The 14029-nt window shown below is 36.0% G+C and overlaps 1 protein-coding gene across 1 annotated transcript; it reads left to right on the top strand.

The window, feature by feature from the left end:
- Window positions 1-5037: 5037 nt before the first annotated feature.
- Window positions 5038-13044, top strand: LOC123877324 (procathepsin L-like). Its single transcript, XM_045923962.1, has 9 exons — window positions 5038-5422; window positions 5967-6119; window positions 7023-7145; window positions 7866-7999; window positions 8422-8554; window positions 9666-9826; window positions 10670-10804; window positions 11081-11212; window positions 12808-13044. Exons 1-8 carry the CDS (start codon window positions 5078-5080, stop codon window positions 11139-11141), a joined length of 1245 nt encoding a protein of 414 aa, XP_045779918.1. The 5' UTR covers window positions 5038-5077; the 3' UTR covers window positions 11142-11212; window positions 12808-13044.
- The last annotated feature ends 985 nt before the right edge of the window (window positions 13045-14029 follow it).

Here is a 14029-nt window from a genome sequence, read left to right as displayed (position 1 = left end):
CCCCTTTATCGTTATTTTTAGTAACTCCCACTTAGGGTTCTTTTCTCTTAACGATAAAGGGGGAGGGGATAGCGTTGGGAGATCACCTATTACATCGACAGGGAACCTTAAGCGATTTACCCCAGGGAATCCTTTTTTCTTTATTTATTTGCATTCATGTCTTATATCATAAAAAATATTATAATATTACAACATGAAGCCCCGTCAGGGCTCCTTCCAAGGCTCCCTAGCTGCTGGACACAAGCGACAAAAGACCTTACTCTGTGGATATTTTTACCTGTGAGCCTATTTAGACCTATGCCCAGCAGTGGACATAAATTTCGTCTGCTAAACATTTTAATTATTTTGAAAAAAAAAATTTTTTTTTGAAAATTTATTTTATGAATCAACTAAAAAAAAATCATATTTTATTCAACTTAACTACTTTTGAATCGTCAAAAGCATCTACCACTGGTTCGGAATGCCTTTCCTACCGAGAAGAACTAGCAAGAAACTCGGCGGTTGCTATTTTCAAAGATTTGATATACAATATTATGCCATGTATAAAAGTAATTGGAGTCCCGCGCATTGCTGGAGCTGCAGATCAAATCCGCGCTATTTTATCATTTACATAATCTTCGATTGTATAATATGCTTTTCTCAGGAGTATAGTTTTTTTTTAAACTTGTGTTAAAATCAGATGTAACAGCGACGAATTATAAAAATACTTGAGTGATCTTTTGTTCAAACAGTACCTTTACAGATTTTTTACTAAATTTTAGAACAAAGTCAACAATAGTCAATCTATTAATAATATTTGTAACAGGTATTATTAATAAATAATAACAATAACCCAGAGTATTATTAGTGTAGTTGTTTATGTTAGTTTTAAGTAGACAAATGTGTTTATCGTATCGGGTGTAAATAGTTTTTTTTTTTGTTATCATTATTTTTGCTTGCATTTATTGATGGAAGTGTGATTTTTCATATAATTTTGAATCAATTGTAAGTTTCGTCGCTGCGCATGCAAAATCGGCATATGTGTTTTTTTAGGATTTTCATTTTTGATATCATTGTGATTGGTTTTAAAAGGCTCGTGTACATGTAGAAAGCCGTTCTTTAGCATGTCTGCTAGTTCAAGATTTATAAATCTTTTTAACCCCTGACCCAAAAAGAGGGGTGTTATAACTTTGACGTGTGTATCTGTGTATCTGTCTGTGGCATCGTAGCTCCTAAACTAATGAACCAATTTTAAAGTATTTTTTTTTTGTTTGAAAGGTGGCTTGATCGAGAATGTTCTTAGCTATAATCCAAGAAAATCGGTTCAGCCGTTTGAAAGTTATCAGCTCTTTTCTAGTTACTGTAACCTTCACTTGTCGGGTGTGTTATAAATTTTTAATTTACACTTGTCATTACTCGTAGTTATGGGATTTTGATCTAAAACTGAAGCTTTTTTTAAAATTTAGTTTAAAAGAGTCTTCTGAAACATTGTGATTTTCCATGTAGCGGAATTTTCATGCGCAGCGACGGTTTTCAAAGCCTATTTCTATGGTCTTACTGTAATTTGTAAGGCTTCTCTAGAAAGCTGAAAGTTTGACCTCTACTAATACAAGTACGCTGGACCTGGAATAGCCGATCTGTTTTTGAACATTTATACAGGAGGGCAATATTTTCAGTCGTTTTTATATTTTAGTTTAGTTCCGTCTAAACGACGTTAAACCGACATTTTTAGATGAATTAGAAAAACATATTTTTTGATAGATAGGTAGTTAATTGTTTAATGTATTTATTTATGTATTTATGCCATTGTATTATCTGTATAATTCATCTATCGACAAAAAATTGAAAAATATCAATAAATATTTAGTTGTATTTTATATGGGCATATTTTATTTACAAAGTTCCTTAGTTTACAAACTAATTAATTTAAAAAGGCTTAACATAATTTAACTAGTTTCAAGTCCTGAATTTGAAATGTTATTTTTAACCCCCGACCCAAAAATCGAAATATCTGTGTATCTGTCTGTGGCATCGTAGCTCCTAAATTAATGATCCGATTTTAATTTAGTTTTTTTTTTGTTTGAAAGGTGGCTTTGATCGAGAGTGTTCTTAGCTATAATCCAAGAAAATCAATTCAGCGGCTTGAAAGTTCAGCTCTTTTCTAGTTACTATAACCTTCACTTGTCGGGGGTGTTATAAATTTTTAATTTACACTTGTCATTATGATGATTTTATACGGCACTATAAGATTTGCATTGTTTAGCAATTATTGATATTCTAGTTAAGGGGCCAGGACTCAATGAAACTCGCATGTAAAAGTTTTTTTCATTAATAAATTTTCACTTTCATCCTTTTTTCATTCTAGTTTTAATCCATTAAATTCCAGTTATTTGACTGAACAATTGTATGAAAGTAATCGATATTTACATGCGAAATTCTGTAAAACTGGAACATGACTAATCAAAGTGTTTCTACATATTCAAAACTAAGCAAAAATACTTTTTGCTTGCATTGGTTATTTGTAGGGTCACCATCTATTTAAGTTGGCACATAAATCGAACGTATGTACTTATATAATTTAACCTAAATAAACCTTTCATTGTTATTTTTCCGATCAATTTATGCAAACCCACTGAACATAATATATCTTTAAATGCACATTGCTAGCTTCGCACACTGACGGGGGCATTTCACGTCAAGCGGACAGCCAAAAAAAAGTGAGGTCGTGGATTTTGTTTATACTCTGGTCAGTTATACTTCTAGTAGACGTGGATATATACACACAATGTTTTTTTCGTATGATGCTTTATTGCTGAGTTATGAGCTTTTAAAAATTTACTAAGAATGAAGTCCGTTATTTTTGGATGCTTATTATTTGTGACAATTCATTTGTAAAAAAAAGTAAAAAGCATTGTTTATTATAGTTAAAAAGTTGAAATTTTTATTTTTTTTATCGAATTCTAAATTTAAATTTTTTAACGTATAGTATACCGGAAGTGAACATTTCAAATCGATATTTGAGTAACTTGGCCAGAATAAAAATATTTTTTTTTTACCGTGAATTAAAGCTTACATGTACTTATTTTTCACCAAAAAAAATTGTAACGTGGAGTCTAATAGTTTAGGACTTAGAGTGGTTTTATTAATTGAGATTGAAACAGTATTAATTAAAATGGAGTGTTTTATTTTGTAACTAGCTGATGCCCGCGACTTCGTCCGCGTGGATTTAGATTTTTAAAAATCCCGTGGGAACTCTGACTTGCCATGATAAAAAGTAGCCTATGTTACTCTGCGTCCTTTCAAGTATCTTTATGCTAAAAATCAAGTTGATTGGTTGCTTAGTCAGGGCGAACAAATCTTGTGGGAACTTTTGATTTCCCAGGACAAAAGTGGTCTATCCGTAATAGCCCATCCCCGGGATACAACGTGTTTCTCTACCACGTAAAAACATTTAAACGGATGATCCTTTAAAAATCCCGAGGGATCACCAGGATTTAGGAATGCAATTCCTTACAGCATCAGGGTTGAGGAATTGGGTCCTCGAGGTCAAAGCCAAAGTGTTTACCTGTTATAGATACCTTCCATATCAATTTATAACCGACAGTTTCCAAATCCCACCAGCTTTAGTGATGGGGCCCCTGCAGCATCTGGATTGAGGAGTTGAAATCCAAATTTTTTATGGAACAATGTCGCAAAGTTCCTTTATCGATTAAAAAAAATTACGCAAATCGGTTCAGAAATCTCGGAGATATCAATGTACATAGGTAGAAAAACACAACTCCTCCATTGTTGAAAGTCGGTTAAAAAGTAGCCTATGTTACTCCCTGGCCAATCCTCTACTTGTCTGTGAAAATCCCGTCAGAATGGGTTCAGCCGTTCCGAAGATTAGCCCGTTCAGACAGACAAAATTTTTAAAAACGTGTGATTCAGTTATGGTATCGTTTAAATAACCATATGAGCTTAATATGTGGTAGTTATTTCGAAATTACAGACAGACACTCCAATTTTATTTATTAGTATAGATTACATTTTATTTAAAAAATCTTTTATTTTTGTATAGGTATTTCATGTTAGAATGAATGAATAAATTATTCATAGCGTAGTATTTTAGCATGTTAGTGCATAAACCCGACTGCTTAGAAAGTGCTCATAGTTATATCTATGTATTCTATATGCTCTAAGTCCTAAACTATTAGACTCCACGTTACAATTTTTTTTGGTGAAAAATAAGTACATGTAAGCTTTAATTCACGGTAAAAAAAAAATATTTTTATTCTGGCCAAGTTACTCAAATATCGATTTGAAATGTTCACTTCCGGTTTACTATACGTTAAAAAATTTAAATTTAGAATTCGATAAAAAAAATAAAAATTTCAACTTTTTAACTATAATAAAAAATGCTTTTTAATTTTTTTTACAAATGAATTGTTACAAATAATAAGCATCCAAAAATAACGGACTTCATTCTTAGTAAATTTTTAAAAGCTCATAACTCAGCAATAATGCATCATAGGAAAAAAACATTGTGTGTATATATCCACGTCTACTAGAAGTATAACTGACCAGAGTATAAACAAAATCCACGACCTCACTTTTTTTTGGCTGTCCGCTTGACGTGAAATGCCCCCGCTGTCAAAAAAGCGCAAATATATAATTTAACCTAAATAAACCTTTCATTGTTATTTCGAACAATTTATGCCTAACCACTGAACATAATATATACGTATAAGTACCTATTTGATATAGCTTTTATACCTCACAGGTCCCTTTATCGAATGAATTTTATAAATAGTTTTATTAATTTTTTTTAAACCGGACTTGATCAATAAGAATAATTCCGTGAAAACACAAACTGGTGGTGTTACTACATGTATAAGTTACTTTAAAACAAAGAATATTCAACATTATTTTGTTCGAATTAGAATTGAATTTAGGACAAGTTAAATTTTTAACCGATTTCTGATTACTTTGCAACAAGTGGCATAACAATTTAGAAAACATTACACTAGTTTAACCTTAGGTTAACATTTTACCTTTAAATTCGAATTTTGATATTTTGAAATGTTATAGATATTTTTAATGAATAATTTGATTCACAATGTTTTTATTAATTACATTTATTCCTTTATTAACTGTGATAAGTTCAGAATTAAACATTAACAGCACAACATACAAAATTAAATATATTTTGAATAAATACAAGTCTTTTCGAACGCGGCGATGTGTTAACACGGAAAATGGAGAATATCTGAAAATTAACAATTTTGCAGAGAACATATTAAGAGTTTTGGAGAAGACCGAGAGGTTCGGAGAATATTTGAAGTATGTTAACGTGAGTGACTGTCATGTTGGTGAAAGTGATAATGTGTGTACAAAACAACATGTTTTCAATGGATTGCTGTTACATGAAGAAGTGCCCGAGACGCACTGGGAGGAATATAAGGTACTAGCTGACGTCCGCGACTTCGTCCGCGTGGATTTAGTTTTTCGAAATCCCATGGGAACTCTTTGAGTTTCCGGGATAAAAAGTAGCCTATATGCTAATCCAGGATATTATCTATCTCCATTCCAAATTTCAGCCAAATCCGTCCAGTGGTTTTTGCATGAAGGAGTAACAAATATACACACACACATACACACAAACTTTCGCCTTTATAATATTAGTAAGTAAGTATGATTCTCTAATATGACCATTGACTTATCATATTACTTAAATGACTATGACCTTTTTTAACCCCCGACCCAAAAGAGGGGTGTTATAAGTTTGACGTGTGTATCTGTGTATCTGTGTATCTGTCTGTGGCACCGTAGCGCCTAAACTAATGAACCGATTTTTTTTTTGTTTGAAAGGTGGCTTGATCGAGAGTGTTCTTAGCTATAGTCCAAGAAAATCGGTTCAGCCGTTTGAAAGTTATCAGCTCTTTTCTAGTTACTGCAACCTTCACTTGTCGGGGGTGTTTTAAATTTTTAATTTACACTTGTTTTAGACAGCATACAACAAGGACTATGCAACTGATCGTCACGAGAAATCTGCATTATCAATATGGAGGGACAATTTGAAACGGGTCGCAAAACATAATCAGTTGTATCTAGCAGGAGAGCAGACATATTCACTGCATCTCAATTATTTTGGAGACTGGGTGACTATTTCTTTTTTAATAATGAAAAAAACCAGAACAAGATTGAGTCAGACTCGCGTTCTGAGGGTTCCGTACTCGGGTATTGTTCCAACATTTTGCACGATAAATCAAAAACTATTTTATGCATAAAAATAAATAAAAATCTGTTTTAGAAAAACAGGTAAAGCCCTTTCATATGATACCCCACTTGGTATAGTTATCTTACTTTGAAAATTGAATCATATTTTTTTTTTAAATGATGTGACTACAAATTCGCGGTTTTCGGATTTTTTCCTTTACTTGTGTTATAAAACCTACCTACCTGCCAAATTTCATTATTCTAGGTCAACGGGAAATACCCTATAGATTTCTTGACAGACACGACAGACAGACAGACAGACAACGAGGGTTACTTTAGAGGTACGGAACCCAAAAAAATCACCAAGAGCGAGTCAGACTCGCACACGATTCGTTCCGTACTATCTAACCTATAAGTAACAAGATAAGAATAACACTATGTAATTACTTTTAATATTTTAAATTTGCTTAGCGGCCATGTTGAAATTCATTACTCTGTGTTTTTTTTTTATTATAGCGGCAATAGAAATACATACCTACCTGTGAAAATTTCAACTCCACCTATTATAATCTAGGCAAGTAATTACCTAGTATATTCGTCAGTGGAACATGAGATCAGGGTTTGAGTTACAGAGAGCACATAAATACGTCGGTGCTGCGTCTAATATCTCTCCGGTCGTGTCAGATTGCCATTCCATCGGACTATGAGAGTGAGGGAATAGAGTGCACCTCATTGTTTAGCATGATTTCTCTAGCTATACGATAGCGTTGCTGGGCAGGCTTTGCTGCAAACTGCATTTACATCTTTCATCCTAGTCAATGTTTAATAGCAAAACTTTTTTTCAGCCAATAACAGCATACATCAGACAGCTGCTAAAGCTAATAAAAACCATACCTCTGTTCGACCCAGCAGAAGATCGTAAGAAGACAACATACCGCAACAATTTGCATCGCAAGATACCGAAAAAGGTACGAATGCCTCCTCGTTTTTAATTCGGACCCCTAGGATTTGCAACATCCTTCTAGCATCAGTTTTTCCCTCCAATTTTAATATGGTACCTTCAAGTCAAAAGTGAATATGCATCTTCTAAGCACGCGCACTCCATCTCATTTCACGATTTCACGACTCGGAATCAAACCCGGGACTTCGTCATCTGCAGTCGAACAGTCTAACCACTAGATCAGAGGTTCCCAGACTTTTTCTCATAGACCACTTTCAAAATTTAGCTGGTTCCGATTTTGTCACGCCAACGTAGAGCCCCGTCGAGTCTACCGTGGACCCCTGGGGGGCCACCTGGACCACTTTTTTTTTAATTTATTTTTTCTCTAGCTGATGCCCGCGACTTCATCCGCGTGGATTTAGGTTTTTCGAAATCCCGTAGAAACTCTTTGATTTTGCGGGATAAAAAGCCAGGATATTATCTATCTCCATTATTTTTAGCCAAATCCGTCCAGTAGTTTTTGCGTGAAAGAGTAACAAACATACACACACACTTTCGCCTTTATAATATTAGTGTGAAGTGTGATAGTGTGAAGTGTGATATTAATTAGGTATACAAGGTTCTTAACATTACTAACTCGCCAAACTGGTTGGCCACTTTGGGAACTAATGCACTAGAGTCTAGACCAACGAGGCAGTCTTGCAGTTTCTAGATACAGTTATTAACTAGCAACTTATCTACATTCCAGGTGGACTGGCGTGCGGAAGGCTACACTCCCAAGCGAGAGGAGCAATGGCATTGCGGCGCGTGCTACGCGTTCGCGGTTGCGCACGCGTTGCAGGCACAGCTTTATAAGAAGCATAGGAACTGGAAGGAACTCAGGTAAGACCGAAGCCACGATAACTATACTAAATCTCCGAGATTTCTGAACCGATTGACACCTGATTCATCAAAATCGGCCCAGTATTTTAGGCGCTACGTTGGAACACACAGAATCTTGATACAAACATACACACATACATACTTACATGCATCACATCACACTAATATTATAAAGGCAAAAGTTTGTGTGTGTGTGTGTGTGTGTGTGTGTGTGTGTGTGTGTGTGTGTGTGTGTGTGTGTGTGTGTATGTGTGTGTCGCGGGCGAAGTCGCGGGCATCGGCTAGTAGACTACTAAAATCATAACACTTCCTTCTGGCTTTGCCGCAGTCGGCGTAATATTCAATTAATAAACAAGTCTTTCTTAGAAAACTTGTTTTTTAGGGACCAAAGTAGTAACAAATTCTTTGTTATCTTCTTCCAGTCCTCAACAGATCGTGGATTGCAGCTTCAGGGATGGTAACTTGGGCTGCGAGGGAGGGTCGCTTCAAGCTGCTCTGAGATATGCTGCCAGAGCTGGACTGACAACGGAGACTTATTATCCTTATATTGGGAAGGTAGGACCGACTTCTTTCCTTTCTTTTTTTACCACATACAATCATGCCTCAAGGAAAAGCAATGATGAGGTCTAAGTTGGAGAGTGCTTGCCTAGAAGATGCCTATTCACTCTTGACTCTTCACTTGAAGGTACAGTCCGACAAGGCTCTTTTGACACTTGAGTGAGGGCGCTGTTGTAGCTTTATGCCGACATACTCGAACTATCAACACGTGTACTTCTCAAGACGGCGGCTTTAGTTCCGATTTTGGCCGCGCGCCAAAAGAGCCTTGTCGAAGTGTAGATACTCAACCAACAACATGTATATAGTTACACAAACAAAATATGTATATTCACTTAAAAAGACGTTTATGACTAAAAGATACATAGTATAAACGTCAACAACTAGCTAGTGGTATATTTGTAACGGTAACTGTCCAAGGAAAGAGGCAACGCTTTACGAAACTAAAGCTGCTGATTATCTCTTTCTAAAGTTCGATGTGTAACCCTTTCCTGCCGGGTGCTGTACAGATGTATAGCAATAAGCTTGTTGTTTCTGGCATGACCCTATATTCTTGGCCTTAGGCGTTGTCAATACAACTGGTACGATACCGTGTGGAAACCAAAAGAGTGTACGTTTAACGAAAACTGCCATACCCCTTCCAGGCTAGCCCGCTTCCATCTTAGACTGCAACATCACTTACCACCAAGTGAGATCGCAGTCAGGGCTAACTTGTATCTGAATAAAAAAAAAGAATCGCAGAGAGCCGCTGTTTGGAGGTGGCGCAAGACCGTAGCGTATGGAAATTCCTATATCGTCGTCTTAGAGTGAAAACCTCGGGAATGCATTTTTGCTCTTTATTTTATTGCGTTTCTAGGAAGAAAACCTCGCAACGCACATCCTGATCTGACTAATTTGTTCATTCGATACTCGTAACGCCATCTATGACATTAAATGAGAAACTCGTAAATACTCGCTTCTGTTAGTTACAGCACGCAGTTTTTTCTTCCTCCTGAAAAGTTACTTCTTTTACACTTACGAGGTTTTCACTCTAAGCCGTCGATATGAGACCTATATGCCCAGCATCAGCGTCTATCGGTGATCGATGAGGAGGAATATTCTTTGGTCATAGAAAGGGCGTTGCCACTACAACAGTCGCACAGTGAGAGCCAGGGCGCGGCGTTGGGCCACTTTACCGGCGGGCGATGAGGAGGCCATGGAACGAGCGGTGGCCACTATTGGGCCATTGGCCGTAGCTGTCAACGCTTCTCCTTTCACCTTCCAACTTTACAGGTACCAGAATGTATTTTTAACCCCCAACCCAAAAAGAGAGGTGTTATAAGTTTGACGTGTGTATCTGTGTATCTGTCTGTGGCATTGTAGCTCGTAAACTAATGAACTGATTTTAATTTAGTTTTTTTGTTTGAAAGGTGGCTTGATCGAGTGTTCTTATCTATAATCCAAGAAAATCGGTTCAGCCGTTTGAACGTTATCAGCTCTTTTCTAGTTACTGTAACCTTCACTTGTCGGGGGTGTTATAAATTTTTTATTTACACTTATTTATATTGTATAGTACGCGTATATGAATAGTAAAATCTCATCAAGAGGCGTGTATGACTGTGCATTATACAAATGTTGCATTTAGAATCAGGCGTTAGGTACTTTGTGGAATTCCATGATATCATAATATAAGGAACTTGTACGATCCCAAACTAACCGGCTCGTCGGAAAGCCTAGAGCACCGTAGAGACCGTAAGATACCTTAAGATAGATAGAGACCGTAAGATATCTTATGGTGTTCTATCGCCTTTATCATGGCGAGTGCTCTGAAGAGTTGTTTGACCTCATTCCACAGTTCTTTTTCTACAACAGCACCGCATGCCACCGCAAGCAATTTCACCCTCACCTGGGTTCCTGGTGCACTTCGACCGTCCGTTGTGCCAGATCCTTTTTTCCACGCACATGCAAACTGTGGAATCAACTCTCTCCTGCGGTGTTATTCAAGGGGCGAACCAAACTCTTGTGCTGCAAATGCTCATGGGCGGCCGTAATCACTTAACATCAGGTGACCCGCCTGCTTGGAATATGAGGTCGACGTCTTAAACACTAGGCTAAGTCTGTTTTCTTTATTTTCAGAAGCGGTGTATATAACGACCCTTTCTGTGTTCCCTGGAAACTCAACCACGCGATGTTATTAGTAGGATACACCCCGGAATATTGGATCCTACTGAACTGGTGGGGGAAACAGTGGGGTGAGGATGGGTACATGAGGTACAGTAACATATTTTCAATTCAATTTAATTCAATTATCTTTATTGCGAATTTGGATTAGTTTACAGATCTTAATACTATTGTTAGGTTCTGCCAAATTCTTCATGCCAAATTAAATAAATAAATAAAATAAATAAATAATCCAGGATAGTATCTACGTTTATTCCAAATTTCAGCCAAATCCGTCTAGTAGTTTTTGCATGAAGGAGTAACAAACACATACATACTTACACCCAAACTTTCGCAAAAATAATATTTGTGTGATTTTTTCCCTAGGATCCAAAGAGGCTTCAACATTTGCGGAGTGGCAAATATGGCGACGTACGTCGAAATATAAGAACTGAAAGAGAAACATTACAAAAATAATTAAGTAACTATTTAGAGTTGTCAGAGTCAAAGATTAAAAACTAGTAGACTACAGGCCCATGTTTAAAAATGGGTGGGTCATATGAACCACCAGGTGACGTATACAGGACGATATAAGAGCATAAAATAATAAGGTTCAGCACTATGCCGTCACTTGTAAGCTGTCCAACAGAGTGCTGGTGAGAATTGAAAAGTGCAGGTAGAGTGAGTACATTTTGGTCATATATTTTTGTACGGCATTTTTACCATCGATAGATCCATGAAAAATAATAAGAAAGCGCGCAGTGCCGTAAAAAAATGGTGCGCCACAAAGTCAGTAAATGTTTTGATTTTCTGACAATTTCCGGGGTAAATTTGGTCATTTAATTCTGTACGGCACTAGTTTCATACTGTTTCAATACAGCCTCTAATCCATTATTCCGCAACGCCGTACAAAAATCATGCGACAAGGGGAAAAAATTGAGGGTAGCAACCCCCTCTCTTTCCGTGGTCCGGGGGGTGATTTGACAAAGTACGGCTTTGGTTCCAAAACATTATCTAGCACTCAAAAGTACTATTAAAAATAATGCCGTAAAAAAATTAGTGTTCATTTGAATGTGTATCAATAATTATCTTAATTTCATGGTATACTTAATTTTTAAAGCTGTAAAATCATTTGACTCTGTACGGCAACTTTTTTTTTAACATGATAGTGTAAAATACTATTGTTATATAGTATTGCCGTTCAAAAGAAACTGTTCTAAAAAAAATTATAGATAAATACAAAAACTGAAATTTTTCAAATTATTGCAAAAGTTTAAATATTCATAGATTAATAAAATATAGCAATTTTCTACGCTTTTCCCTTGTTTTAAATAGTATTAAGATAAATAAATTAGGAAAAAATTATGCCGTACATTTTAATGCAGACCATATCTTTTAGGCTGATGAAAATGACGCTACCATTTTAAGGGTGTAGTACTTTATGGCCATCTGATACTGTACGGCATTAACATATTTTTGAAGAGAACAATTGATAATATGATAAAATCACTATGCCGTCTAACTGAAGTGAACGGGTGTGTATATAATATCCACATCCCCTACAAACCTTTGGACCAACGAAAATGTACGGCATGTAAAAAAATATTATCTATGCATAAAACACTTTCAAAATAAATTAATTTTATGTTGTTTCAAATCACCCCCCGGACCACGGAAAGAGAGGGGGTTGCTACCCTCAATTTTTTCCCCTTGTCGCATGATTTTTGTACGGCGTTGCGGAATAATGGATTAGAGGCTGTATTGAAACAGTATGAAACTAGTGCCGTACAGAATTAAATGACCAAATTTACCCCGGAAATTGTCAGAAAATCAAAACATTTACTGACTTTGTGGCGCACCATTTTTTTACGGCACTGCGCGCTTTCTTATTATTTTTCATGGATCTATCGATGGTAAAAATGCCGTACAAAAATATATGACCAAAATGTACTCACTCTACCTGCACTTTTCAATTCTCACCAGCACTCTGTTGGACAGCTTACAAGTGACGGCATAGTGCTGAAACTTATTATTTTATGCTCTTATATCGTCCTGTATACGTCACCTGGTGGTTCATATGACCCACCCATTTTTAAACATGGGCCTGTAGTCTATAGCGGATATTCGGCGTGTGCTTCTACGCTAAAAACCCAGCCAAGCTCGAGTCAGACTCGCGCACTGAGGGTTCTGTACTACAGAAGAAGGAAAACGATAAGAATTACGAATCATTCATTAATAAGAGTGAATAGGCATCTTCTAGGTAAACGCGTCCCATCTTAGGCCACATCTTCACTTTCCAGGTGGGATTGTGGTCAAGCGCTTGGCTATAATGAATAAAAATAAATTAAAAAACCGCAAATTAAGTTTTGTTTGTAGAGATTTATTGTTAATATATAAAAAAACTATGATAGTGAGAGTGCTGGTTTTATTTTTCCTTAAAATGTAAATAAACTTCTATTAATCATGATTATTTCAGATTTTTCGATAGGTTAACGTCGGGGATAAGGTGGGGAACGGCATTTTTTTAACTATTTATGCATAAAATAAATGAAAATCTGTTTTAGAATATACAGGGAAAGTTCTTTCATATGATACCCCACTTGGTATAGTTATCTTACTTAGAAAATTGAAAATACTAATTATTATTAGTTCGGGAATGTAGTTTCATTTTTTTTGATTATGTAATCACAAATTCTGGGTTATTGGATTTTTTCCCTTACGTGTGCTTTAAGATGTGTGCGTGTGACGAACGGACGGACGGCCGACAGACAGACAGACAGCAAAGTGATCCTATAATGGTTCCGTTTTTCGTTTTGAGGTACGGAACCCTAAAACATGTAAATTTCGCAATTTTGGAATAAATTATTTTGAACTTACCTTGTCGAATAATATCTAATTCTAATACCTGCCTGATAGTAGGTATATTTTATGGCAATGGGTTGGTACTAAGAGATAACAAGTGTAAATTAAAATTTATAACACCCCCGACAAGTGAAGGTTACAGTAACTAGAAAAGAGCTGATAACTTTCAAACGGCTGAACCGATTTTCTTGGATTATAGCTAGAATACTCTCGATCAAGTCACCTTTCAAATAAAATAAAAAACTAAATTAAAATAGGTTCATTAATTTAGGAGCTACGATGCCACAGACATAGGCCTGTTTAGGGTGGATAACCAGAATATAAGCCAGTTATTTGGTTTTTAAGAGAACGTTTCCGTATCTACCTATTTATGATGCGCTAATCTTACAATGTACGTAACAACCATACAAACACACATAATATGATTTTTATTACCTTGGATTAGAGTTAAAGCAAGATTAGAGCCCATAGATA

Source organism: Maniola jurtina, chromosome 23 (assembly GCF_905333055.1).
Source record: "Maniola jurtina chromosome 23, ilManJurt1.1, whole genome shotgun sequence".
Taxonomy (NCBI): domain Eukaryota; kingdom Metazoa; phylum Arthropoda; class Insecta; order Lepidoptera; family Nymphalidae; genus Maniola; species Maniola jurtina.
Note: the sequence above shows the minus strand (reverse complement) of the source record. Positions and strands in the feature narration are given on the sequence as shown.

Coding starts and splice junctions, on each gene's coding strand:
- LOC123877324 (XM_045923962.1), top strand. CDS start 5,078: ATGTTTTTATTAATTACATTTATTCCTTTATTAACTGTGATAAGTTCA. Junction 7,146..7,865: donor ATCGCAAGATACCGAAAAAG/GTACGAATGCCT, acceptor TCTACATTCCAG/GTGGACTGGCGTGCGGAAGG. Junction 8,000..8,421: donor AGGAACTGGAAGGAACTCAG/GTAAGACCGAAG, acceptor ATCTTCTTCCAG/TCCTCAACAGATCGTGGATT.